Here is a 26,625-nt window from a genome sequence, read left to right on the forward strand (position 1 = left end):
TGAGTAGGATTTGTATATCAGGAAATAAGCGACAATTATTTTACTTTGTTTTTTTTTTTTTTTTTTTTTTAAAAAGACAAAGATTATGGTATTACCTTTAATTGCTGCTGTAGTTCACTATTCAATCTGGCCAAAACAGTGTTCGTTTCCTTGTTACGTCTGATTGATGCCTGAATTGCCTTCTTGTCCTTCCCCACTGATCTGAGAATACATTAAAAGTATTTTAATAAGTCATTTTGTTGCTTAACTGAATATCTCATTTATAATCCCTCTTTAAGTGAGCAGAATCTCCTTTTCAAAATTTATCTTGTTTCAATGAAACAGTGAAAAGCACATTTTTAAAACTGTCATAATAAATCTCCTGAAGTCCCAACGCACTATAGCACATTCATTTACCTCTAATTGACTAATGTAATAGTCTACTCTCATGCTAGGACACAAAGACTGCAGGTTTAAATTTTGGACTGTTAATAGCGACCATTATTTAAAATTAAATACTACATCTTAATATTTTCATCACTTCTTTCCAGCATACTTGCAGAAGTTAAGAGTCTGCACTCCAAAAATCAAGCTCATTACAAGGTCTCTCAACAGTAGGGACTTCAGGATGATTTCATTAAAAACAAAAAACACTTTAAATCATTAAGTGACTAATTCAAACACACTGAAATTGCTCACAACTCTTCCCTAGAACAGAAAGTGTGTCTGCTGCTAAAATGTAAACTTCCCAATAACAGATGTATTTATACACTTCTTGGGTTACCTAGGAATAGATGGCTGTGAAGCAAGAACAGCAGCTATGACACCTGTTTTCTGTGTATGTTCCTCAGCTTCAGGTCTTAGCTCATCTTCTGACTTTAATCTTCTGCGAATAGGCTTTGGTGGCGGAGCAAGTGGGGTAGTACCTTTACCCTGAGAGGGAAAACACAGCCTATTAATTCTCACAAATATAGTGCATTTCTACTTAGACCATATCTGGTCATTTGTGTTATGTACTCTTAGAACCAGTTACTTGGCCAACTGTGAATTTATAACCCCAGATATATTTTGATAGATGTCTAGCTGCATCCTCATACTGTCTGGAAAAAAACTAAGCACTAACTCCTTCCCTGGTGAAAGGGCAGTAAATTGCTAAATGCTGACATGCTTGATGTGCAAGCAAAAACCCAGTGGTACAGMTGACATAACTACAAATACACAATAACATCTTGGTTATGTTTCTTCCCTCCTCCAGTATCTACATGCCTATACCATAAAGAAGTTACTGTTACCAAGTTTTGCACTAAACCAGTTTTGAACTGTTTCTAAAAACTTGAATACTTAAAAGTATCATAATGCTTTGTTGTTCATCTTGAGAATAAAACTGAACATCTTATGATGCAAAAATTCACCATACATGGGCCTATTTTGAGACTTTTACGTGTAAGAAAACTGGATTCAAGTGGAAGTATATAAAGTTGGTGTATCAAAACAACTGCATATTTTCATATACATCAGACAATTGCACTCTTTTTCCAAGTGTACTTTGCATACCGCACTAGTGGGGACATTAGCAGGTGCTTTGTCTTCAACTCTTCCATCTGCTTTGGCAACTCTAAGAGAACTTGCAGAATCAGAGGGCTTTTCAACCTAAAAGGATTTTAAACTATATTTAGAAAACTATTGCTTAACAAATATTTGATTCAGCAACAGTTGGAATAAACAGAAGTATGCTGTGTTTCTGATATAAGAATACAGTTAACATTCTAAATTCTAGTTCAAGTCTTCCTTAGAAGCATATGCTGGAATATAATAACAATACCTGCTTTAAAGCAAAACTCATCCAAAACCATCTTTGTCACAAACACTGCTCTGATCTGGGAGCAGGTTATAGAAAAGGCACAAGGGAAAAAGCTGCGCTTCCAGAATCAGCCTGACCTGTTTTTTGTAACAGAAATTCAGATTTTGATACAGAATCTAAATTCACCATGAAAAACCTGCTAAACAGTTACTTGAAAGTACTCTGCTCTCAAGCACTGTACTCTAGGTGTTTAGAACACAGAAAGACCTCTGAACAAAGTTGGATCCCCACTGTTACAAGGCATGTACAGGAGAGGCTGTGACCTGATGATAAAACACTACAGCTGTTTCTGCAGTAACGTTATTACCACCATCTAGCTATTTGTTACTGTCAAAGGTTAATTCCTCCAATGGAACAGATAATATGACTGTTCCCCATCCACCTCAGTGCCAAATGATCAGCAGGCTTAGCTTAAGCAGCTTTCAGTAGCAGCTTAAACTGACATAGCTGATTTTGCCATGAAGTACATGGAAAGTGCTCAAGTTGTCTATCTCACTGATTTTGCTGGGTGAGAGAAGCAATAATATCCTGCTGATAGGCAGAAGGATTTTGAAGCATCACAGATACTTTTGCAACTGATGATGCCCAAGTGCCCCAAAGAATTTACAGTCTGTATGGAGGGTGCAAATTATGAGAAGGAAAACATGAAGTAATGCATGTAATCACAGTAAGGCAGTAACAAATGGGAACAAACCTGCAGGTTTCCAAATTCCAAGTCCTGTGTCATATAGCAGGAAACCAGGCTTTGTAAATATCTCAGAAAAATCTATTACAGGAAGATTTTGGAGCTCTATTCACTTCAGCTGTTTGTCCAATGGCTTTGAACTAAACTGAATAACTGGATTTTAGCAGATGTTTATGATACATGACAGTCATCTCATTTAGAAGGACTCACTACTTTAGAACTTATCTGCAAGTCATTTGAAAGACTGGCAGAAACAACCAGAAGAGAAATCTCTCCTGCACTGAGTTTTAAATGCACCAACACAAATATATTTGTTCACATACACATGCTAATAAATACAAAATCTTTTGAATTAAGATCAAGAACCAAGAGCAAAAAAATTCTTCTGCCCAGGTGTTTGGTAATTACTAAAGACAACAGCAATATATAATAAAATTGTTTTCTAGCAATGGATTAGGCCACTAAAAAAGAATCACTACTTCAAACAGCATAAGCGGGTTTTAACAGTGAAAGTCTTATAACTGTTGGTAGTATTAAGTAATTGATAACATCTTCATTTCTGCTCACCTGCAAGACTTCTGAGTGTGTTTCAATTTCATCTTCTTCCTCTTTGTTTACACCTGATACAGCAAATGCCTCGAACTGGCTGAAGTCAGCAAAATTTGGCTGCTCTGGTATTTGTTGAGGTGAGGTACTAGTATGAGCTATTAGGCCTTCAGCATCTACTGGGCGATGCACATGAGGACCTGGACCCTACAATAAAACAATGAAAACAGTTAGCAACAAAGTTCTTGACGTAATGGATCTGAGGAAGAGATTTCCCAAACAGCAGTTTGTGACAGAACACTAGTAATGAAAATTGCCTTTTTAGCCTCACAATTTATGTCCTGTTATTAGAACAGAGCACATCTCATCCAAGAAAAACAGACAAACCACACTCCGCAGTTATAAAAACAGAGAAATAGTTAAGAGAAAAGGAGGTTCAGTCAGATAAGCTATTATGTCAGTGGAAGAGACTGAAGATGGATGTATAGTAGGACTATCTAGAATCACTGGAAAGCAGGAACATTTCTGCTCTAACAGAGTCCAGCTTGGCAACATGAGGCTTGAAACAGATTTTTAGCCTAGTTCCATAAAGAAACATGCTTATGTAATCATACTGTGTGGAAGTATGTGTCTGCCATTGTACCCTCCTTCCCTGCAGATGATTTCTGAATTCACTGACTGACTTCATGAAATTTTATAAAAACAGAAATCCAAGTAGAGAACAGACATTACAAATGATCCAAATGCAGGACCTGCTGTACCATGAGCTCAGACATTATTACATATCAGAGAAAACCCACAGGAGACCACTTAAAGAGTATTTACACTGCAGAAACAGCTTCAAGCAAAAAAGAAATCCATGAGAACTAGGCTTTATTTCTGGTGTTTATAAAACTATTAGTCTTCTACATATGACACAGACAATTAATTGCTGTATGACTCAAATTCTAGCTGCTGTTGAAAAACCATCAAAAAGCAACTCTACCTGTCCCATGTCAGATCTGGACAGCAGTTGAAGGATTCAGCTGGTTGAGACAAGGAAAAACTTCTTTGCAAGACATGTTTTCTACCAGGTCAGCTAACTGAACTGATTCAGGTTAATACTGCAAGATCACTTAGTCTATAACATGGGAAGTAGTAGAATCACTCTTTTGGGGAGCAGACACGTTATGTGAAACCATACCCTGTGCCAGACATATGGATGTAAAGACAAGTACTTAAGTTTCACAGCACTTCARAAGATCTCTCTGTGTGTTATGTCCTATTAGCAATACAGGAACAGGGAAAGGAATGTAAAACTAAGTTTCCTCTCTTAAAACACAGAGTGCCAAAACTGTTCATTCCTCCTCAATCTCTAGTTTAAGCTCTTCTCCATGGTTCCACCAGAAGCAATTCCTTTTTCAGGAAAGGCTAACATAATGCAAAGACAGAACGTAACCAACATTGACATTCTACTGTTTTCCAAAAACACCAGCCAATAATCCACATTTTAGAGAGAAGTTACAATTTAGAGCAAGATAAAAATATTACTGTCTCATGCACCAAATTAGAGTATGATATTTTCAAAAGTCACATCACCTGTGAAGGCTGCGGTCTTGGAGGCACTGCAGGGGGATAGGCAACAACTCCAGCCTGTTGCTGTCCTGCAAGAGAGGCATCACATGTGGCTAAGATTGTTACTCTAATAGAGCACTGATTTTTCAACTTGTCAACAAGAAAAATCCTGCAAATGATGCCTACGTATAAATCTGACATATTTAGGACTGTAATGTCCTTTCAAATTTACAAATAGACAAACTAAGAATATGGAGGTATTGTCCTTCACTCCAGCTTGAAATATAAACATGGTCATACTTTTCTGATCTTAGTCTTTTCCTTTTAACCCTATTACACACTGTTAACATTTCCTTGCACTTCATGATCCTGAGCTGAGAAGCACCTTTCAGAAGTGCAATAAAAACCTTAACAAGAACATCAAAAGCAACTTTTAATTATTTCCTCTTAAGTGAAGTATTTAATATTTATCTTCTAAATAGCTCGAATAACAAAAGAACTCCTCTTGAAGGTAACAGGCAGGCACAATCCATGACATGTGGATGCAATACCAAAATGATATTTCCCAATTCTGCTTCCCATACTCATCCACAGGACTAAAATGCCAGCACTCAGAATTTACTTTTAAATTACCTATTTAACCAAAGCAGCATATAAATTTTTATATAAACAGTAAGAGTGACAACTTGAGATTTTCAGCTTTTTCATTCAGAAGTAATATTTTAAAAATACAGTCTAAATCTTTCCTCAAAGGAAAAAAGAAACTGTCTGCTTCAGAGACAGATGTTCTGAAAAATAAAATACACAAGGAACACAGTATATCTACCTGGGGTGACTGAAAAGGATCTGTTCATATCTAAAGATGATGATCGAGAATGAGACTGATGAGGCCTTGGAGGGGGTGGAGGTGGTGCAGTATTGTCTGGAGAGGTTCCTGAATGTGATCTGCAAAATATATAAGTCTCTGCAGTGTGTTTTTTTTTTTTTAAAGCAGTTACAACAACAGAATTAAAATTCAAAATTCCTTCAAAGTATGCAATTAAAAATAAGTTTGATAGGTGAAAAAGAGCCTGACTATTGCTTTTGATTTTGAAAGGAGCAAAATCACTTTTAAACCTCTGATATTCTTTGATTTCACAGTTTTTATATTTCTAGTTGCTTTAATCTCCATTCTCCAAATTATTCTTATCTTGCCTCTAGTAATTTATCTTGGGGAAACCTATAGCTTCTAACAGACATCCTAATGATAGTTCAGGAATGCAGAATCCTCAATATGGTAATTCCACCCAAATGGTAGTCACTATTATTTGCAAAATATGTAAGATGTAGTCAACATCCTGATTAGCTTTTAAACTGTTAAGCTCAATGTCATTGAAAGAGAGTATTATGTTTCTGTTGCACCTGCCTTCAGGTCTATCAAGCTTAAGTAAGGTGTGCATGCATGCGTATTCTAATACTCTGCCTGAAATTTTCCAAATCTGTGTACTTGGTAGGATCTTCAGAAATTTTGACTCATTTTTTGGAAGGGTCACCATCTAGTGGATCTCTTGTAAGTTCATCAAGCACACATTCAGAAAGCATGTTAGAAGGATGAAGTACTGCACTACTCAGTGCAATTTAAGTGGGATTTACCGTCTACAATATTTTTATGCAGTTTTCATTTAAAAAGCAGCTTGCAGAAACTTCCTGGAGTAGTCCAATTTTGAGCAAAATACTGACATCTGACATTAACATAGCTACACTTTTATTCAACTAATACAAAAGTGAGTCTTTTCTACACGATTGACTCCTCTAACATTCTTCTATAAATATCACGAGACGAAGCTAGGAGAGTTAAGAGGTACCCTAAGTTTCACACCAAAACCTGAAATTTCCAAATGTATAAATCCAGACAGAAAACTGAGTTATCCTAATACAAGTATCTGCCTTTTCTCCTCTCCAGGAGGATGCCTCTGTAACACTACACAACCCCTCCAGTTAATGAAATACAAACCTAATTACAATGACTCCTGTCACCTGCTGAGCTAGTAGTATCTTAAAGGCACAAGTAGGAAGAAAAGAAAAAAGTGGGTTAAGAACACTCCTGAAGTATCATTATCCGACAAAGCCTTGTCAGTTTTATCTTCTTCAAAATATAAAAAGTACTCTGAACTTATGGCAGGGTTAAGCAGAACGCTATGTGTATAGGTAAAGTTGCAATTGGTAAAAGAGATATCAATGGAAGGGAATTATAGAGAAAGTAGGAGAATAATTTCCTGGCTATACATTGCCAGATTTGGAAAATCTGGACAGAGGCTACCTGTGCCAGAAATGGGCCACTCAGAGTTGCTGATCTACACAAGTCAGCAAGAGAACSCAACCCAAAAAGTCAGAGACAAAAAGAACGTGCTACAACAAAAACAAACAAGAAACCATCATCTTGATAGGGCAAAAGCATACATAGAATCAGGACAGAGAATCAGATTTGCCATTAAGTAACAATGGGGGAAAGTTTTCAAGATGCTGTACTGAAAGGTAATTGCAAGTCTGTCTTTGCTATTGAAGTCAYCCTAATTATTTTTGTTTTGAAGCTTACCTTTGAAACTCATTGTAAGATGGTTAATGGCGTAGCTGGTTTTTAATCCTATTCAGGCACAGATTTAATGGGGACAATTAGCACCAGCTGGTACAGCACATTCTCTTATGTCATAAGATGCATTTTTGGTTATGTGTTGCATAGCTTCCTCCAAACCCTTAATTTATACTGGGCCTATGACTGTCCTTCATTTTACACAAGCTCATTATTAACAGAGATTGATTTACTTCCGTGATATTTCTAATTTATTTTTTAAATCTTTTATGCTACACAGAATTACCAGGTTCTTCTCCTTAATGCCTAATATGGTATTTTTAAAAAAATCAGTTGCAAGCAACATTATGATCACCTGTGATTATACTCCCTTGTGTTTAAGGAAAAAGTTTTTATCAAAACTTCTGACTGATCAGAGAGTTTCATTTGATCAGCCAATCCCAAACAACTCTTTAGACTACATTATTTTTTGAATTCTTGCTTTACACATTAACAGTAATAGTATACATTTCTAATACATTAGAAAACAGACTGCCTTCAGACTTCTGACTGCTAAAGTAATAGTCTTGGCCATCACTTTAAAAGCTATTTGTCAAATAACCAGAAATTCAGAATAGGGAGACTAGGCCTCTTTAAACACCTTTAGTTTATTTGTTTATTCAGTTGCTGCTCTACTGACCGTTGTCGTGTTACAGTGCTTCCAATTTGCTCTGGATCTGAAGTATAGGAGTCTGAACTGCTGTAACCATCTGCTGGTAGAAGGAAAGCACAACATTTCATATTCATTTTTGCATCATTGTTATACTCTAACAGATACAGTTAATATATAATTTCAAATTACCAAAAACAATTTAATGTCCTTGTAAGATATCATCTGGGCAGGATTCAAAACTCTTGAGTTTACATAACTGAATGTCCTAATAGAAGCCAAACCCAGCCCCCAATACTATGAGTTGCTGATTACTACTGGGATGGTCTGAAGAATAAACAATGACAATAAYGTTATATTTAAAATACAAAAGGTAAGTTTCCTAAGAGTAATTTTTATCACTTGGCATTCTATCACTTCAACAATCTAGCCAACATGAGTAAGGAAAACAAAACAAAACAAAAAACCCCAAGGAGTAGGACATGCTTGATTTTAGAAGCTCTGAAGAACCCTGTCATTAACCTTAGAAGTCAAAGGAAGAGATATGTACAGTACACAGATGAACTCTATAGTTATGTTACTACTGTAACTTCTTTACCATCAAGGCTAGTAGTCAGGAGTCTCACCAAAATCACAGTATTTGTGCGGAATTTATATTGACAGAAAGCTGTTCTCAAAGAATAATTCATCACATTGGATGATTCCAGAGCACCCGGTGAGGTACAATGCAAGGTAGAAAGTCACTGGAGCAATAAGATTCATGATCAGAAGACAGTAAGAAGAAAATTCTACTTACGAACATCAAATCATACAATTAACTCTTCTGAATTACACAGACTCAAAGGATTACTTTAACCTCCTAGGATACTAAGATTTTCAAAAGTGTAAGACACATGACCACCTAGAGATGAGAACTCAGAGGAAATTATTTTCCTTTACAGTAAGACACATTCTTACCTATTATTTTTTTCTTAAAGCTGCATGTTTTTCTGCATGCACCTTGACCTAGTGAAGTTTACTTGAGACACTTACTATGCAGAGTCAGCTCAGGCATAGTTTATTTCAACTTAGTTTCAGGTTAAAGTTACTCTGCAGGTGTACACGTATCTCTATTGAGCAAGAACTACAGAGAATTAAAAAAAAATGAAATCTTTATACACATTTGTTAAAAGCCCAGAAATGGCTAACCTGAGATGACATTCGAGGATGAAGTGAGAGAAGCAGAAGTTGACTACAGGGTGAATGAAATAATCTCTCTCAAAACATCTAAGTACTGGGTATATTTGTGGAGTCATTCAGGATGAAATATAACCTAGTCAGACAAAAATTTGTGTAATTGATCACACTTCTAAAGAGGCAAGGAGTAAGCTCTTCTGGACRAAAAAGCCAGTTTAATATTATTTCAGTAGGAAACAATTAGGTTTCCATGATAATAGAATGAGTAATTCTAAATGGATTTCAGAGATTTGAATAGTAAACAGTTTTAATCATTATATAATGCTAGTCACTCAATTATAATCTTCATACTACACCAGTACTGGCAAATCCAAACTCACAAGAGTTTGAACATAATCTTAAATCTATTTGAATCCTTCTGAGTATTTCTCCAGTAACGTAAGCATGATAATCAGGAAAAGTTCAAAATATGAATAGTATATAAATAGACTTTTGCAATGTAATTTTTCCCTCAAGGATGGTTCTACTATTCAGTGTGAATTATACAAGTTAGTTGGTATTCATTACGGAGGGACATGACAAGTTTATCTTTCCATTCCAATTGCAGTATTCTGCAATCTTGTTTACATCACTGAACCAGAGTTTAAATGAACATATTCACAAACTTGTTTTTAATGATATACTGAAGTAGCATGCTGCTCTAAAGTTAAAACAATCTGGGATGATGGCAATTTTTTCCCCCCACTTTTATTTTACTTGCATAACAATTTCAGCAGTATGGGTATCCAGTAATCAGAAGAATTACTAGTGAAAATTTCTATTTTCTAAGGCTGTTTATTCTCTTTTCTCTGTTTCAAATCATTTAACTTGTACAGAAAGACAATTGTGCAGTGCCTATATCTAAAGGTTTCTTTCTCATCTTATGCCATGGAAAAGTTTGTCCTTTCTTCCTGGATTAGGTTTGAGATACAACAAACAAATTCATCACTTCCAGGCTGAATTACGGTTAACGCAAAGCACTAATAAAGACAAAATGCAAATTTCTCAACATCAAGCTGATGCTCATAAATCTCCACCGGTTCTCAGTTTCAAATACTATTTTAATATCTTGACCCAAGAAGAGTAGACTCTTGAAGTAAAATACCCTGCATCTAAATTTTGAGTAATAAAACACCCAGAACAAAATATTCCTAGTTAGGAGTACTCATGTATGAAACAACACTTCCAAAACAGAAATATACAAAAAACCCCCCACACACACTTCAAAAAAGTTTTTTTTTTTTTGAAGTAAGAATGAAACTCCCTATTCTTAAATGCCTTCTGGCATAGCTGAACCAAAACACGCAACTAAAGCAAACACTGAAAAAAGAGACCAGCCCAATAATTCAAGAAAATGCACTAGGGACACTGTCGCTGATTTAGCATGGAAGGTGCTTAGATACATTGTCAATATATGACTCTAAAGAGCCTTAGGAAATGTAATTACCAAGACAGCAAGACTGCAAAGAAAATCTTGTCAAATTCTTTGCATTGTCTTTAAACATCAGAAATTCAGTTTCTAAAGTTAGTTTAGATTAAATGACTTCTTCAGGATTCACCCCAAAGGTGTTAACCATCCAACTTTCAACACCTACAAGAGCCATTTCTTCAGTAAAAGGATGGGCTTCCCACAACAACTACAATTTGAGGTGCTACAAAGTGGCCTCGTTACACAGCAACAAGATCTGTTTTATATCACTACATTCTTCTGAGGGAAGAGTCATTCTTGGTATAACTAGAATTACTGGCCTTTTATTTTATCAAAACTTTACTGCTGTTGTGTTGGAGGATTAACCTATATTCAGATAAAGGAAAAGGAATATGGAAGGGCTCTCAGAACTTAGATCCTGCATATAGTAATAATTTCCCCACTACAAGACCATGTTTCCTCATTCTTTCTCTTGCTTTTAAACTGGTAAGTTCAATGTCATTGAAAGAGAATATTAAGTTTCTGTTGCATCTGCCTCCGGATCTATCAACTTTAAGTAAGGAGTATCTCAGTGCATGAGGTAGATATTCTAATACTCTGCCTGAAATTTTCCAAATCTGTATACCGGTAGGATCTTTCTTTTGCATCAGAAGACTTCCTAGTAAGAGAGCTCTGCTGGGGGGGGGACAGAAAGGCTCAAGAAATTACCATGAAAGAAAACAGTGCCACTGAAACAGAGCTCAAGAGCAAAAGAAAAATTGTTTCAGAAAAGCACCTTCTAGATAACTCCTGTATTACTGACCTACTAAAATACTTCCATCTTAATATGAATTCTTTATCTTTTTACTGAAGGAAAGTTCCCAACTTAAAGGGAAAAGGATTTCAGAAACACTCTAGAGACTCAGATTACATGTGATCCGGAACTTCTCTCAATACTAGACAAATAGGCCAATCAAACCAGAATAAAGCAAAAAGTTTTAGATGCAGAAGGTGCTTAAAATAAATGAAAGCTATCATGGGCAAATATACAGTTAAAAAGCTGTACCTACAAAAGAGATCTAGAAGTCTATGACATTTTGTTAAGAGCTAACACAGAGGAGAATAGCCTGAAAATTTATTTTTCAAAAAATATGTTATAACATGGGTCTGAGAAGTAGAATCAAATGCTACTTATTCAATTTAACTTTCAATACATTTCAATTGCTCATTCTGAAATTAAAATAGAAAACAAAGATGACAAAACAGCTGATAGGAAATAGACATTTTTTGAACAGAGATAGCAGGAAGAGTCCAAGGGAAACATCTCCAAGGACATCAATAGTACTTATACTTTATGTTAGAAATGCCTTTATTCTCATGTTAAGTTTATGCTCATTTCAGGGCTTCTGCATCTAGCAAGGTTTCATTCACTGAAAAATTATCAGCTCTACAGTTTGCTTAATTTAATAGCGACATCCAAAGGTACTTTGATACTTACTAACTGTATTTCCAGCTGTAAATTTTACAGATGAACTCATTTTGTTTTCTTCTGGGAGATCAGGTGGTTTCACAAGTAATGGACTAGTAGGGTTAGCATGATCTAGACGAAAAAACAAGTCTAAATAAATAAAATGTATTTACTTTACTTCTCAGGCCAAAGCTTTAACAAAAATGTTCTCCCCTAAACTGAAGTGCTGTAGTCAAACTAAAAGTGTTTGAACTATAACACTTTTTATTTACAAGTCATTTTATTTTTGAAGTTTTACATTTTAATAGTGTATTTATATTTCTCAGTGCTCAGAGTTGTGAATCTTTACCTATTTACAAGGTTAGCGGAATGCTGAAAGTAGTGTGTTCTGCATACTTGTTTATTCTCATATGCTATAAAGCAGCACAAAAGTTACATGAGTTTATGAAAGACTGGAGTATTAGGTCATGTTTATAAATTGAGACTGTGGATTCCACTATTCCTAAAGGAAAAATATCAAGCAAGCTTGTTTATTGTTGACCAGAGTATAAAAAAGGCCTGCCAATCATTTCAAATGCTGTCAGGTTTCAAAGGAATAAACTCAGTATTTCTGACTGCAGTAGAACAAGCCGTCTCTCCACAGCTCAATTTTATTAACTACAAAACACAGGATTTACCAAAGCAGGCAATGTTCTCAATTTGCACAGCCTCCTCCAGTATTTAATGAGAAAACCTAGGCATGCTCCCAGAGTCCCCAAACAAATCTATACTATCATGCCTTTGAACTACTCCAAGCAATCATTTCCTATAGACAGTGAAATCCTCTCAGTACCAAACAGCCAACTCGAACTCTGCATATACCAGAACAGTACTCTAATACTTAACACAGAGAATCTCATTAATAGTTACACTGGTTGCAACTCCAGATATTTTTATCTAAGTACATGGAAAAAATGTCAGATTTTTTAAGGAAGCAAAGCCAACTGTAATTGTACAAAACTTTCTTGATTAGCAAGGGAAAACATCCTACCACTTCCAGTTCTTTTAAGCTCCATTTCCTGCATGTGGATTTTGCTTGGAGTCATTCTTATGGGAACTGGGTGTACAATTGCAGTATCCTGTGGAGGAGATGGAGGAAGTGATGTCAATCTAGTTTTAAATTGTTAAATCTCTCATACCATGTGAAAGCAGTTTCCAAACAAAAAAAATCATAAATTTAATTTCTACAGAGTTTCAGGGAGTTGAACATACCCATAAACCCAAAGTTGTACGAGCCAAAGTTACTCTGAACATTTATAAAGTGTACCTAGCGTTCAACTTTAAAAGGGCACTAGAAATGTTTCTACAGTTAACTGTGACTGATGTAATTAGGACCTCTACTTTGTTAGCTTTCTGCCATCATCTGGCATGCCAGATATCTGTCACTTCAAATGCATCTTCAAAAACTTTAAAACCCCACTCCCAGGTTTTACCTATGATGCCCCCAAAAGTTATGGGCTTTTTAAAAGAGCATGAGTAATTCTCTGTAAAGTACATACTTTGCAGCAGTTTAAGCCAAATAATTTTAGGTATCTTCAGAACAGTAAAATCCTTGAAACTTTAGTATAGTAAACACTATGAAATATATCTTTAGATAGGCATTGACTTTATACCTAGGCATTTTCTTTGTCAGGGATTACACTATTACAATGTATTTTATAGACAGCCCTTTCCATTTGATTTAGATACCAAGAGTAGATAGCTTAAAAAAATCCCCAAACTTTTACGCTTGCCCACATGTAACAAAAATATAGACATACTCATTTGAGATTTTTTTCTGTCATCTATCTTCAGAATATGTGAATGGATGGGCCAATGACAGCACAAAGAAACAGCATATTCTGTCTCTAGGCATGCATCAAGAGGTTTCAAAACTCCTCGGGCATCAGAAGCTTAACCTGATTTTGACTATTCAAGTAGATCACTTCCACAAAGCATAGTACATTTAGATGAATAATTCTAGTAACTGTTTAAACTGATCTGTATTACTCTTGCTGTAATTATAAACTTAAGGTCACTTTCTAATAACAGTTCAAACACTCTTGTAACATAACTTATGGATGTCAATTAAAAATATATTGGATTTTTCACTAATGGGATTGCCATGCAAAGTTCATTCTTGCTGTAGCTTTGTTCCTGTGCTCTAATCTAATGTGCAGCTAATACAAAAAAACCTAATTTGTCTGAAAAAGCTAAATGAACTTCATATAAAGTATTAATACAGATCAATATACACAAAGCAACTTAACATGTTACCAACTTTCACTTAAACTAGGCAAATTATGTTCATATACTAAAGAACGAAAGGGCTTTTTTACTCCTCCCACTTATCTTTTCCCTTCAAACAAGCTGCTTCTCCAACAGTAAGAGAAAAGAGTCAGTCTATCAATTTACTCTTTAGTTAGTTTTTAATAAATGCTCAAGAAAGCCGATTCTCTCCTTTGGGAAAGCAGGAGAACAAGCTGTTCTGTAACTCAGGCCTATGGCATTACTGTTGAGATTACTAAGATAAGAAGTCTGCATGGTACTAACAGAAATTTCATGTCATTTGTGTCTTAYTTCAATATGAAAATAAAGCCTCTGAAGTATTGTCCCCAAGGYGGTTACTTTAGCATGCAAAGATGTTCACTGTTCTTTTAAAAAAAACCTACCATGCTAGTAGTTGTATTGGAGAGGGTGAGTAAAAAAGCCTTTCAAAAATGTGATCTTACAGTATTTTTATATATATTTTCCCCATATATTATCATCACAGTTCTACTTTTAAAATTATCCACGTATGGGGAAAAAATTTACACTTCAGATTTCTGTTATTTGTTAATTATATGTAAAAATAAATTACTAATCTATTGTGGAAGCAATATGGTGATAGCTACTTACTATTGAGCAATTGCATATAATAAGAAACAAAACTAGGAACTGATTTCAGATACGTACACTTCTTTAAAACTCATAAGTACAGCACATTAAACTGAAGAAGTCTATCGTAGAGATTAAAAAGGGTTGATTTTAGGTATGACATTTTAATTTGCTTTGAATATATTTAATAAGGGTGATTCTGGGGGTTAGAAACAGTGCAGTCTCAATTCTATCGTCCAGCATCTAGAACATTATTTCTAACAAATATCAGTGTTAACTTCAAGAATACAGACCACCTATATACATATATATACAGACTTAAAAAAACCCAGAAAACACAAGTGACCCGTTTAATATTAGAAGCAGTGAAATGCATATTATGGGTATTTATTATGTTTTGTTATACAAAGAAATTAAAATGAACACTAACACGGTGATAATTAAATCTGTGAGAAAAGCAGAATGAAAGCACCTAAATACTGAAGTAATTTTAATGCACTTCAGAATTGCTTCAGTGTCACATGCTATAAAGTTTGAAACCAGCAGAACTTGAAGCACTGTAGTAAATTTCTGGCTCCAAAGCTTGGCAAAATATTTAACTACATAATTATTCAGAGCACTCCTCACTAACTAAAGTGTTAAAACAGCAAAGGATTTAACTGGAGAAATACTAAAAGCCCTATTAGTAACATGGTAAAAACATTAGGAGTATGAAATACCGCACCCATTAAAGTCTGATAGTTTTTTTCCTTAATTGGCACTGTTCGCTCTAAGATTCTGTGCAAACCAAGCTCTGCAATTAGAAAAAGACATTGAAGACAAAACTTGAAGAGCAACTGATTTATTACTGATAGTGGCCCTTGAGTTATCTTACGAATATTTTCAGAAAACCCTTACATTTAAATACTTTGCAYAATACAGGTTTGAGAGCAGTGTTGTATTGCATCAAAATCAAGAAAAAAAGCATTTTTTGCACTTTGATATTAAAAGTGAGTAGTACCAGAAACTTATATTCCTAACATAAGCAAAAAAATTAATAAGCCTGCCACCATTCCCAAAAAAGCAGTCCATGGAATCATGCATAACAGCTAAATACAATGTATGGAAATTTGGTGTTAATAAAATTAATTTCAAACAAGCAAGCTAAGTGATTGACTTACAGGATCAGCTGGTGCAATGTTAGAATCAAATTGGGTCAGAGTTTGAGAGCTTGAAGAGCGTTCGCTAAATGTCTCCCACTGCTGAACAGACAGAGGAGAGAAGTCAGCATGATGAGAAAGAAGGAAGTAAAAGATCACTGAGGAGATTTAGCACAGTAGTTCGGAGGTTGCACTGGAAAGTAGTGTATTCACACTGGACAGTATTTGACTTGGAAACCACACTAATATACACTGAATCTTTTATTTCAGTCTGAAATTCCTGTGCAAGCAAGTGTATTACCTACCAATATTAATGGTCTATATTCACTCTTCTTAAGGAAGATACAGGTGCAGAGTCAGTTCAGAAGTATTCTAAGAGTTTGTGTTTGTCAATGAAAATCATACAAGTTAAAAAAAGCTGCTTAAGTCACTGAAATATTGTAAAGATATGAGCAGTGCCATATGTTGTGGGTGTTCATAACTACAAATCCCACAGAAAGGTTCCTTAGTTTTGTAGTTGCCAAGTTTCAAACGTATTTAGTAAATACGATTTTCCTTCAAAGTCTCGGACAAAAATGAACACTGAGCAGAGTATGCTAATTAAACCAGTTCAGCTTGCCAGTGCAACCCCTGAGAAATGATTCTATTCTGCAAAAGAGTATTTTTACAAGCCTAAATCACTGACAATGCACAGAATTAACTTCAAATATACTGTTGATTGCTAAAAGCAAATAAGTCAATCTCTGAACAGTTTTACAAGATATAGGCATGCTGTATCAATACATAATTGTCAAGAGTCCTCATGCTCAATAAGTAAAGCTACAGCCACAGGTGCATCAATGAGGTACTAAAGTATATACAATTAATCCGTGATCCAGAAACTAGATTACAAATCACACAAGGAATGCTACACTTGTTACATCTTGGTAAAATAATGAGTAAATATTAGTCAAGTTTCAAACAGTACAGCAAAAAATACAGATACAAGATTTTTAGTGCTCAGAAAATTTGACAAAAATGACATTAGTACAGCTATGAAAACAAATGAATACTTTTGTCCCACCTTTACAAGGCAAATAACTGTAAATGTTTCCAGAAGACACAGGATGAGCTATATGGTTGTTAGCCAACCTAATCTCATGCACGCCTTTATACCGTATTATATTCGGTGAATAGCCTGAATATGAAACTAGTTTAGAACAGTTATTCCAGAAATAGTTCTTTTTATGGAAACTCCTAAATAACTGTTTTTAATCAGCTGAAATTAATTACAAAAATTCAGAAAAAGATTCACAATGTTTTTAAGTGCCTTCATGTATGGAGATGTTCCTTGTATATACAGGGCCTTATCTCCTCATTTCAGAATTTCAGTTAAGGCATAAATCATGCGACATTATTCAGCTGCTGTTTTTTTTTTCCCCCACAAAACTGTCCCTTTGTCAACAGACTCTAATAAAGCCTTTATAACAAGGATGTAAGCTTTCCCTCCCTAAATACTCTCTCCTACTCCCTGTATTAATCCTTAACTCATCTCTGGGCTTCCCCTCTCCTCCTGGTCAAGAAGGGGCAGCATAGCACTGCAAGTAATTTGAAGCTATCTTGAGTTGAGTGAGCCAGTTTTGACCAAGTCAGAAACTTAACAGCCGTGTTCTTCTGGCCTCTTCCTTGGCTTTGCCTCTTGCCTTCACATAGCTGCCCATTTTCATGAAACTTGCAGTAGCATCTATTTTAGGACTACCACTACCCTTTTAAATGCAACTTGGTCTATGGCTTCAAAGTTACTGGTGAGACTGGCAAACAGTTTGATTACAGAAATCTTGCTCCTTTATAGAAGAGAAGTTAAAAAAAAAAAAGACATACAGTATCTATGTTACACCTAAATCAGTGCCAAATCTTGTTTAAGGTGGGTGTCAGAAATGCTGATGTACCCTTTTTTTTTTTTTAAACCTAACTAAGGTTGTAGTATGCTGAATGTACCTTTTATTCTACTTCTCTGAAGACGTACAGCAGGACATTTATTAATCAGCCTCAGGTTCCCTAGCTGGCCACAGAAAAATCTTTTAGAACACCTTCTGGCTGCCCAGGGGAACAAGACATTTGTGCTCCATCCTGAAATATTACCAAGGGGTAGTCACTGCTAATTCCCTGGTTAACAGAGAAACACATATTAAGTATCTACTGGACCGCATCTCAAACTCTGTGTATGGTTTAAGAAAGAGGTTGACCACACCTGGTTAGTTCCAAGATTAAAACTCCCACTAACTAAAATATCTGTCTTCCAGAAAAACCTTTCAAATGGTTAACTACTAGCAACTAAAACTCACAACCACCTGAACTGTTACTACAAGGTTTAAACATTTGAAACAAGGTCATACGGTTGTGAACTCAAAACCAACTCTCCATATCTGTGTCAAAGCTAATATGATATCACACTAGACAGTTTTCAAAGAAATTTAAAAGGCTTTTCAGTTTTTTACATTCTCAGAACTAAGTGCTCAGACTTGAGACTAGATGACATAGGTGTCTAAAATGAGAAAGAAGTGATGAGCAAAGACATAAGAATGCATGCATGAGATGTATGCATGAGATTAGTATCAAGAGTAAGGTGGACTTTTATGGTGCTCTTGCTTTTGAGGTTTGAGGCTGATGCTTTGGTCCATACTCATGAGTTTACACTAACTGAGCCTGGCAATTAGAATCTAAAAATCAACTATGAGCTAGAAAGAACAGAGAAATCAAAGCTTTTGAAAGTAACTGGAATGAAAACTGCCTGAAATGACAGTTGATTCAAAGTTGCACACTTTTTCAAACAATCCCTTTGYGGATGACAGTTAGAAGAGGTTCAAAGAGGAAACAATTATACTGGTGCCTGAAGTCACACCAGAAATTCTTTTGTGGCATTAAAACCTTGTGGACTTTGACCTGACTCATGATGGAAGGAAAAGGATGAGGAGCAAGAAACATGCATAGCAATATAGGTGAAAAAAATGGAAATTCCTTGATTAGATGAAAACCTCCTCATGCATTTCAGCAATTTCTTAACACTTAATAAATTTTTAACTCTCAGTATAATTAGTGTTTGCTAGTATATTTAGTTTGAGAGCTTTTCCAAACCTTTTAAAGTTTGAACTGATTTTCAGAGAGAAAAATACCACATTGTCTATTTGGATGGAGAATGTCAGTTATGTAAGGGAGATTTTGGCTCACAAAGCAGTTGCATTAGTGGAGCAAAGTTAATGACAATTTGCTATATAATTAGTTTGAGTTGCACTGGCCACTGCAGGAATCTGTTCAATTGTGTTTCAGCTTACCAAATGATTAGCTTATTAAACCTTTATTACAAGTATGGAGAATACATCAACACAGAATTTAAAACAGTTGCAGACATTTACAACTTCTTAGCAACAACTGAGTATCTGCTCACCTCCTTCCCAAAACATAGCTTCTACCAGCAATCTAAGAGCCACTCTGTTAAATGGAACAGCTAAGAATCACTAAATCATATCCTTACTTATTTAATGATAGCACCATTGTAAGGCTTCCATTTGTCAATAAAAGGTAAGGCAAGCTCTTACAAGTCCTCCTAAAAGATGAGCAAAATCTCATCTGCTCTTGCCTTTTAATCCTAAAAAGTCTGCTTATTTTCATTTTCATATTGACTCCTGTTGGTTTGTCTAGGTTTCCTACTACCAAAATTCTATTCACTTGAAGGCTAAAGAGAGAGAAAAAAAAAAAAGGCACAAAAAGTTCTTTCAGTACGAGACTTAAGAAAGACAGTTCTACCTATAGGTGAATATTATTTTAGCTGTTAAAAGAAGTTTTAGACTCTTCTTGAGCATCTCAGACTATTAAATGAAAAGACTTTACAACGAATACTTTCAGTACTTTGCTCTTGTTTTCTTATAATGAAAAATAAGTCTACATCTTTATAGTATGGTTGCATTCAGGAGTACCAGATGTAGCCCATGGCCCCTAACCTTGACAGTCACTGTACAAACAGTATAATTTTTCCCTTCTCAGTTAACCATTTGAGTCTCTGAAATAGCTCTTAGAACAAAACACTGGTTTATTCAGAATATATTGTAAATCCAAAAATCTGTTAAAACAGATCAACAAAAAAAATTCTAGCATAATGAAACTTACAGATATTTTTAATCAAAGGATACTTGTGAAAGAATCCTCTTGRGTAATTTAGGTTTCAAATTCTGACAAAATAGAGGTTTACTATATAAACAATCTTATCTAGATGATAAAATGAATACCAGCAGTACATGATAGCAGAAATGTAATATTTAAATAAATTTAGCCAATGGTTGGCTTCAGATTCAACTTTGAATTTGTGCTTCTGAAACAAACACAGAGCTACAGCTTCTCTACCTTACTGGCAAGATATTTTACATTTTAAGGTAAAACCTTCACAGTTAACGGTCTCAACATCCATATCTGTCAGAAATTTACTTCGCAGTTTTGCAAAAGTTGTGTCTATAAAAGTTTGAGTAAAAACCCCAAGAAATCAAGAGTGGATTAAAACTGATAAATATGAAACAAGATCATTTTATGATTCATATAAACCTTAATTACTATTAATGACATAACATTTCAAACAGTAGCTCATCTCACCATGAGACAGGAGAATCAAAGTAAAAATTACCTTTATTACAATTTAACATATTGTAGAACCTTCCTTTTTTTTTAATGTCTATTGTAGGGCTGAAGTTTTTTCAATGCATTCAATTCATAATCAATACTCCACTTATGATGAATTATGGATGCATACACAATTTAGTTATTGACTTTGGCAATGAAAGTATTCTTAGATAAAAGCGTTTGCTAACCTCACTGCTCTGATTCAGTTCTGGCCAGGTCTGGTTTAGGGATGGCATAGATGGTGACTTGCTTGGAGGAGCTTCTGCTGGAGAGCTGGCGTAACCTACCTCACCAGTCTGTTCCCCAGCTTCTGAAATGACAGGAACCACTATAAACCAAAATCATGAATTGCATTCAGTTTAATCTCAGTAAAAGCTGCTCGCATCTCACAAAAAGTGCAAGTACCTTTTGTTTTTGACTTTTCCAAGCAAATATTTAGCAGCAGACAAAATACACTCATTCAAGTCAAATGTGCTGTTTATAAGGCACTGCCCTCATTTTGAGGATCTTCCTGAAAAGCAGACTTTGAAGATTATTGTGTCACACTATCTCCCTTTGCTTGGGGTTCTAAATAGCATGAACACTGACTACATGTAGAAATAAATATAATTTATACTTACATTAGGAGCAATTAACTTCACCCCCCCCCCCCAAAAAAAAACCCAAACCCCAAACAAACCAACTAGTAAATGTGCCCCTCCAGAAAAGCTGGAACTGGAAACACTTGAATAGTCAGTGGTGACCAACTGCAACTTGGGAGGCCAACAATAGGCCATGGTCTCCAAAATGCTGGTGGGGACAGCAAGAGACCCAGACCAAAAAAACCCAGCCAACTCACTGAAACCCATAAGGGAATTAATGGTCCCATAATGTGGTAATAGGAAGCTGAGATGTTACTGATTAAAACCAAAAAAACAAACAAACAAAACCCCCCCACACACATATACACAAAAACCAGTAACTCAAAACATCAAAGGTCTTGTAAACTGTCTATGAATAACCAGGTATCAGGCCTCAACCTTCCTAAAATTATATCAAGTACATAGCATCTTGTACAGCTGTCCTTCAGAAAAAATAAGTTTATATATTATTCAAGATAGAAGCTGCACCTCCTTCAGGTAAGAAAAAACAAATTCCAGCAATAAAAAAAGTTTACAACAAGCTGCTGTTTATAAGCAGCATGCATCAGCAAGTAGTCAAGATGATACTGTGGCCATTGTCCGTAACACTCATATACTAAGTTCAAAATATGGTAGTGGTAATGCTTTGAGAATACTTAGTGCATATCAATTGCTTTGAAGTGCAAACTGAGCAAAAATTTCTAATGAATTAAAAAAAAAAATCACTCCAAATTCTTATTAACTGTGCTATAGTACATACTGAACAACTACTGTTAAATGCAAGGTCAAATGATAAGGCTGAAAACTCCTGTGGATAAACTATCTAGCTTTTTGTAATCCAGGGAATTTACAAGGATCTACACAAACCATAGACATACAGGGAGAATGTCAAGTGGTTAAAGTTATCAAGCCGTATAAGACACAAAGCATGGCAGATTCTCCATAAAATACCATCAATAAGCAGCAAATTTTAATTATATGCTACATTTTGTAAGAATGCTGAAAAATGTTTTTACTAAGAAATAAAACAAATCAGGACTAAAATTTTATTTCTTAAGAAAAGCATCCTGCATAAACAAAGTATTCTTGGAAGAATTCTCAGTCTATTGTCTATTAATAAGGAAGATAGCCACAACAAACTAATTTATTTTCCTTTTCTTAAAAGGAAATGGCATTGTTGCAGCAATCTAAACAAAAAACAAAGTTACAGAAAGAAAGGTAAAAACTGTCTTGAGTTTCGTAAAGGGTTCGCAGCTTTCTTAACTCAGATGAGAAGTGATTTTCAAGGGGAAATATTCAAATTTATTTACATAATAAGAACTGGGACTACTACTCTTTTCAACTGCAGATCAAGAAAACATTCTGTCAAGACAGTGGCTAGCAACAGTACTCAATCGATAAAATATGCATTTAAATAGAAAAGTATTCATATAACTAGTCTTTGTGTGGATTTTCAACCACTGCAGTTTTTTCTTCTAGAGATTCTTACCCAGACACACCTTGCTCCTTCTGAAGAGCTGACATTATGTAACTACAAATACCACAGCACAATGTAATCTTAAGTTTAACTGCAACTGCTGCAATCCAAATAATGCTTTGAAGTATATGATCCAACTCAAAATACTAAAACAATTCAAATGTATTGCAAAATTGCCACATTATTCCAAGATTACAATTTCCAAGAACTTAAAAACACCTCAAAGAATAAAACCTATATATCTCTCCCTAGTCATGAGAAAGATACTAAAATCTTTTCAATTTTATTTTTACCAATTTTCAGCTGGGATGGACCACAATCCATAGAGCCAGAGTGCTATTCTGCCATAAAAATGACCAGCTATACAAGCGCTTCATACAAGAGCAATACATATGTGCTTGCATGCAAGAGACAGCAAGTGTCAAGCACAGAGAGCTGCAGCATGGAAGATCAAGGGAAAAAACTCTAACAAAAGGACAGAAATAAACTTATCTTTATTTCAGAAGTTTTAACAATAAGCTTAAAACTAATATGCAAAAGGTAAACAAAAATTCAAGTAATTCAGCTTCTTGAATCATTTGAAAATGTTATTCACACTAAGGCTTCAGGCAGCAGGACAGGATCACTAATACAACTTCTTTCTTTGAAAAAAGTTGCATCCCATGAGAAAACACACTCAAAAAGATACTCCAGTACCATATTTTGCAGTTTCTATTTCTGAAAAGGCTGTTGGAAGCAAGCTTTATTGGAACACAGCTTCTATGGAARCACTACAAAAATTTAATTGCTTAACTTCTCCAGGCTGACTTACAGTCATCAAGTTGTACCTGTATAACTTAACCTGCACACTATCCTGCACATAGACCTCTTAGTAGCTTTTTATTTGGATTAAAATATTAAACGTATACTGGAGATTTGGACTGTTGTAACTAGAAATAAAACTATAGCCAAATCAGTAATTTTTCCTGAAGTCTTTTAGTCAACTTAAAAGTTCAGGTGATAGATCATGCTAGGTGCTAGAAAAGATTGTCTGTTTCCACCACTGGTGGCTCAAATTAAAAAATTCATGTTATTAGATAAAACTGAACAAGTTTGCAAGAATTGCTGCTTTTAATTTCAGTTATTAATGACATCAGTAGACTTAGATATCAACTGGACAATTTTTTAAAGCATAGCTTACACAGTACAATAACCTTCTAATATTCACCAGAACAAATCAGATAACTTTCTTTTACTTTTACTATCCGAGGAAAAATATTTTTTCTACTTTTAGAAAGCAGTTTTTCTTCAGATTTAAAAAACACTTTGTACTTCATGAAAGTAAGTCACAATAAGTTTTATATTAACCAAGTTGGCTCTAAAACAAAAACACCCTATAAAACTTTCTGGTTTAATGTCTAATTTATACTTTAAGGTTTCCAGACAACTTCAGTTAAAAATGACAAAATCCTCTGGACTGACTATGCCAATAAAAGGCAGTAAAAGCCCAGTTGTAGATGTAGATATAGTTATAACAATGGTTTATACAAATGAATGTTACTTCATTTCCTATCATGACATTGCTTGACCAGCAACTTTATATATATATATATATATATAAAAACAAACAAAAAAGACACCTACACAAACGGTGGAGCAGCTGAGTTTTAGACATTTGCCAGGCATTCATCCAAATTCATTGTAGATATTTCTTACAAATATTTTAGCCATAGTAATGTGCTTACTCATACTGAAAACAATTACTGCTGACTGCTGCTGAAAGGTACTTTCAGGGGCCAAGCTACTCCCACAAAAATGGTTTAATTATTAAAACAGATGTTTTAAGAGTCACAGTATCTAGTTTAAGAACTTGTCAATAATTATCAGGTGAAAACCCTGCAGCCTGATTCTCTGACATACTACAAACACAGGATGAAACTACTCCTTCAACATGTTTACTAGAAAGAAGGAAACCAAAAAATCTGTACACCCACTGTATAACCTGACTTTCCAAAGCAGACTGCTTGTTAAAAAGTAATCTAAGGAAATGAAATTTCTACCTTTTTAATATCATGACTTCTGTAGCCACCATAATATTTTTTCTCTAGTCACTGTATCTTGCTTAAAAAAAAACCCACCCACAAATACAGAAGTAATCAGTAATTAATAGCACCTGAAAAGATCTATCCTCCCTGGCTATAATAAACTGGTAACAACTACAATAGTAAAAAGGATGTCAAGTTTTAATCTAAAAATTCAAAGCCTCATCATCTTTAAGAAGAGGTGAGAAGTAGTTAGTTTTCTACAAACAGGGAGTAATGTGGTACAAAATGGGTAGGGGGCTTGAAAGGGGTTAGTATACCTGAGTTCCAGGCTTTTATATAGGCCGCCTGCCTCTAGGTCTGTAAACTCATCCACTTGGATAAGCATGGAGTTTGGTAATGAATTTGTAAAGTTAGTTTTAACACAGATTATTACATTCTCAGTTCTACAAAGATTCAACATTCAATGCGGATATACCATTTACAAAGTAATTTAAAAGTTTTCAGCTTCCTTTATCTGTTTATTATAAAAACGAAAAAAAGGCTACAAATACTCTGTTTTTAAATGCCGCTTTTACATGGAACAGTAGTTTGCTTTTCAGTCATGGGAATTCAAGTGTTTTTGACAAATATTAACAAGCAGAACTCATATTCAGTGGTTTATCTGAGAGCAACCAAAGGTAAAGGACTGTGCATAGAAAGACTAGGTATCACGAGTATAAATGCTGCTGTCAATTCAGGAGTAGAAWAAAAAAATTCTGCACTATTGATCCTGTACTTTAGAACTATGAAACTATCCTACCTCTTGTCTTGAATGGGAATATTTTCTAAGTACCTTCAAGACTTAGAAGCTCATGCTCTATTTTCAGAAGTGACTGCAAACAGAAAGCATATTTATTTGAAAACAAATTTGAAGTATGGCTGGATTGGGATTTTGGAATTCAGTAGCTGATCATGAATAAATCCATACAGTCATAATCTTGTTTTGCTTAAACCACCTTTAAAAGAGACAGGCAGTATTTCCAAATGAGTCCACATATGTACTATTCCTAAATAACACCTCCCTGTACAGAAATACGTATGTATTTGGATTAATTCTGAGCACTGATTAAGGTTTCTAAAAAGCACACACTACGCTGAATAAAGCATTATGCTCAGTCTGTTTACAACCCTATAAATATCTGCTGCTATACTGTAACCTTAACTACATGGGCATTTGAAAATAGTGAAATTTTGGTACTGAAACATGTCTTACCCGCAGAGTCTTCCAAATCAATCAGTTTGGGCATTAAACTTTCAGGCAGTTTTTCTGGCAAATCATACCCATTCTTCCTAGCAACTACCAGATGAAAAGCAGCACAAAACTCATCCAATGTCAGCGCACCATCTTTATCAAAATCTGACAGTTCCCTACAAGAAAAGCTTAATATAAATAAAATGAAGTTTCTTAAGATTGTTTAATTTCCAAGAGACATAATTCTGCTGTGTTACCTGAAAAATCAGAGAATGCAGACTACAGTCCATTTCACCCTATTAACACCATGTAATTAGAGTGTTATATGCTCTATTCTTCAAAGAATATGAGCCCTCATTAATGACATTTCTTTGAGGCTAAAGATGAGATTTAAACTCAATTTAATCTCTTCCGTTTTTTAAAGTCATTTCCGTGCATTTAAGACAGTACTATACAACATTATTTGCCTCAGATTTATGGCAAGTATAATGAAGCATTTTCTTGCAGTGCCTAAAAATGATAGTGCTGAGACAACATGATTTGTTTTTAATGAGGAATATTTGAATTAAAAACCAATATACTGTTTAAGAGAAAAATCAAATCTGCCAAGGGAAGCTGTTCAATGACAGCACCCAACAACGTAGTAGGCATTCCAAAA

At 35.0% G+C, this 26,625-nt stretch overlaps 1 protein-coding gene across 16 annotated transcripts in view; it reads right to left on the minus strand.

Moving 5' to 3' along the window:
• Positions 1–26,625, minus strand: part of REPS1 (RALBP1 associated Eps domain containing 1) — a 72,346-nt gene that overhangs the window by 4,279 nt on the left and 41,442 nt on the right. For 4 of the 16 annotated variants that reach the window (XM_026070076.1, XM_026070065.1, XM_026070081.1 and 1 more), the window contains 12 exons: positions 25,989–26,155; positions 20,804–20,943; positions 15,990–16,070; positions 12,965–13,052; positions 11,965–12,066; positions 7,874–7,946; positions 5,452–5,570; positions 4,650–4,714; positions 3,093–3,278; positions 1,534–1,629; positions 764–912; positions 96–201 (listed from right to left, as the gene is read on the minus strand). In XM_026070076.1, coding sequence (XP_025925861.1) covers positions 96–201; positions 764–912; positions 1,534–1,629; positions 3,093–3,278; positions 4,650–4,714; positions 5,452–5,570; positions 7,874–7,946; positions 11,965–12,066; positions 12,965–13,052; positions 15,990–16,070; positions 20,804–20,943; positions 25,989–26,155 — 1,372 coding nt within the window. The remainder of the gene's footprint in view (positions 1–95; positions 202–763; positions 913–1,533; positions 1,630–3,092; positions 3,279–4,649; positions 4,715–5,451; positions 5,571–7,873; positions 7,947–11,964; positions 12,067–12,964; positions 13,053–15,989; positions 16,071–20,803; positions 20,944–25,988; positions 26,156–26,625) is intronic. The other 12 variants (XM_026070074.1, XM_026070075.1, XM_026070069.1 and 9 more) reach the window with 12 other exon arrangements.

This window comes from Apteryx rowi, unplaced genomic scaffold (genome assembly GCF_003343035.1).
Source record: "Apteryx rowi isolate R43461 unplaced genomic scaffold, aptRow1 scaffold_303, whole genome shotgun sequence".
Classification (NCBI taxonomy): domain Eukaryota; kingdom Metazoa; phylum Chordata; class Aves; order Apterygiformes; family Apterygidae; genus Apteryx; species Apteryx rowi.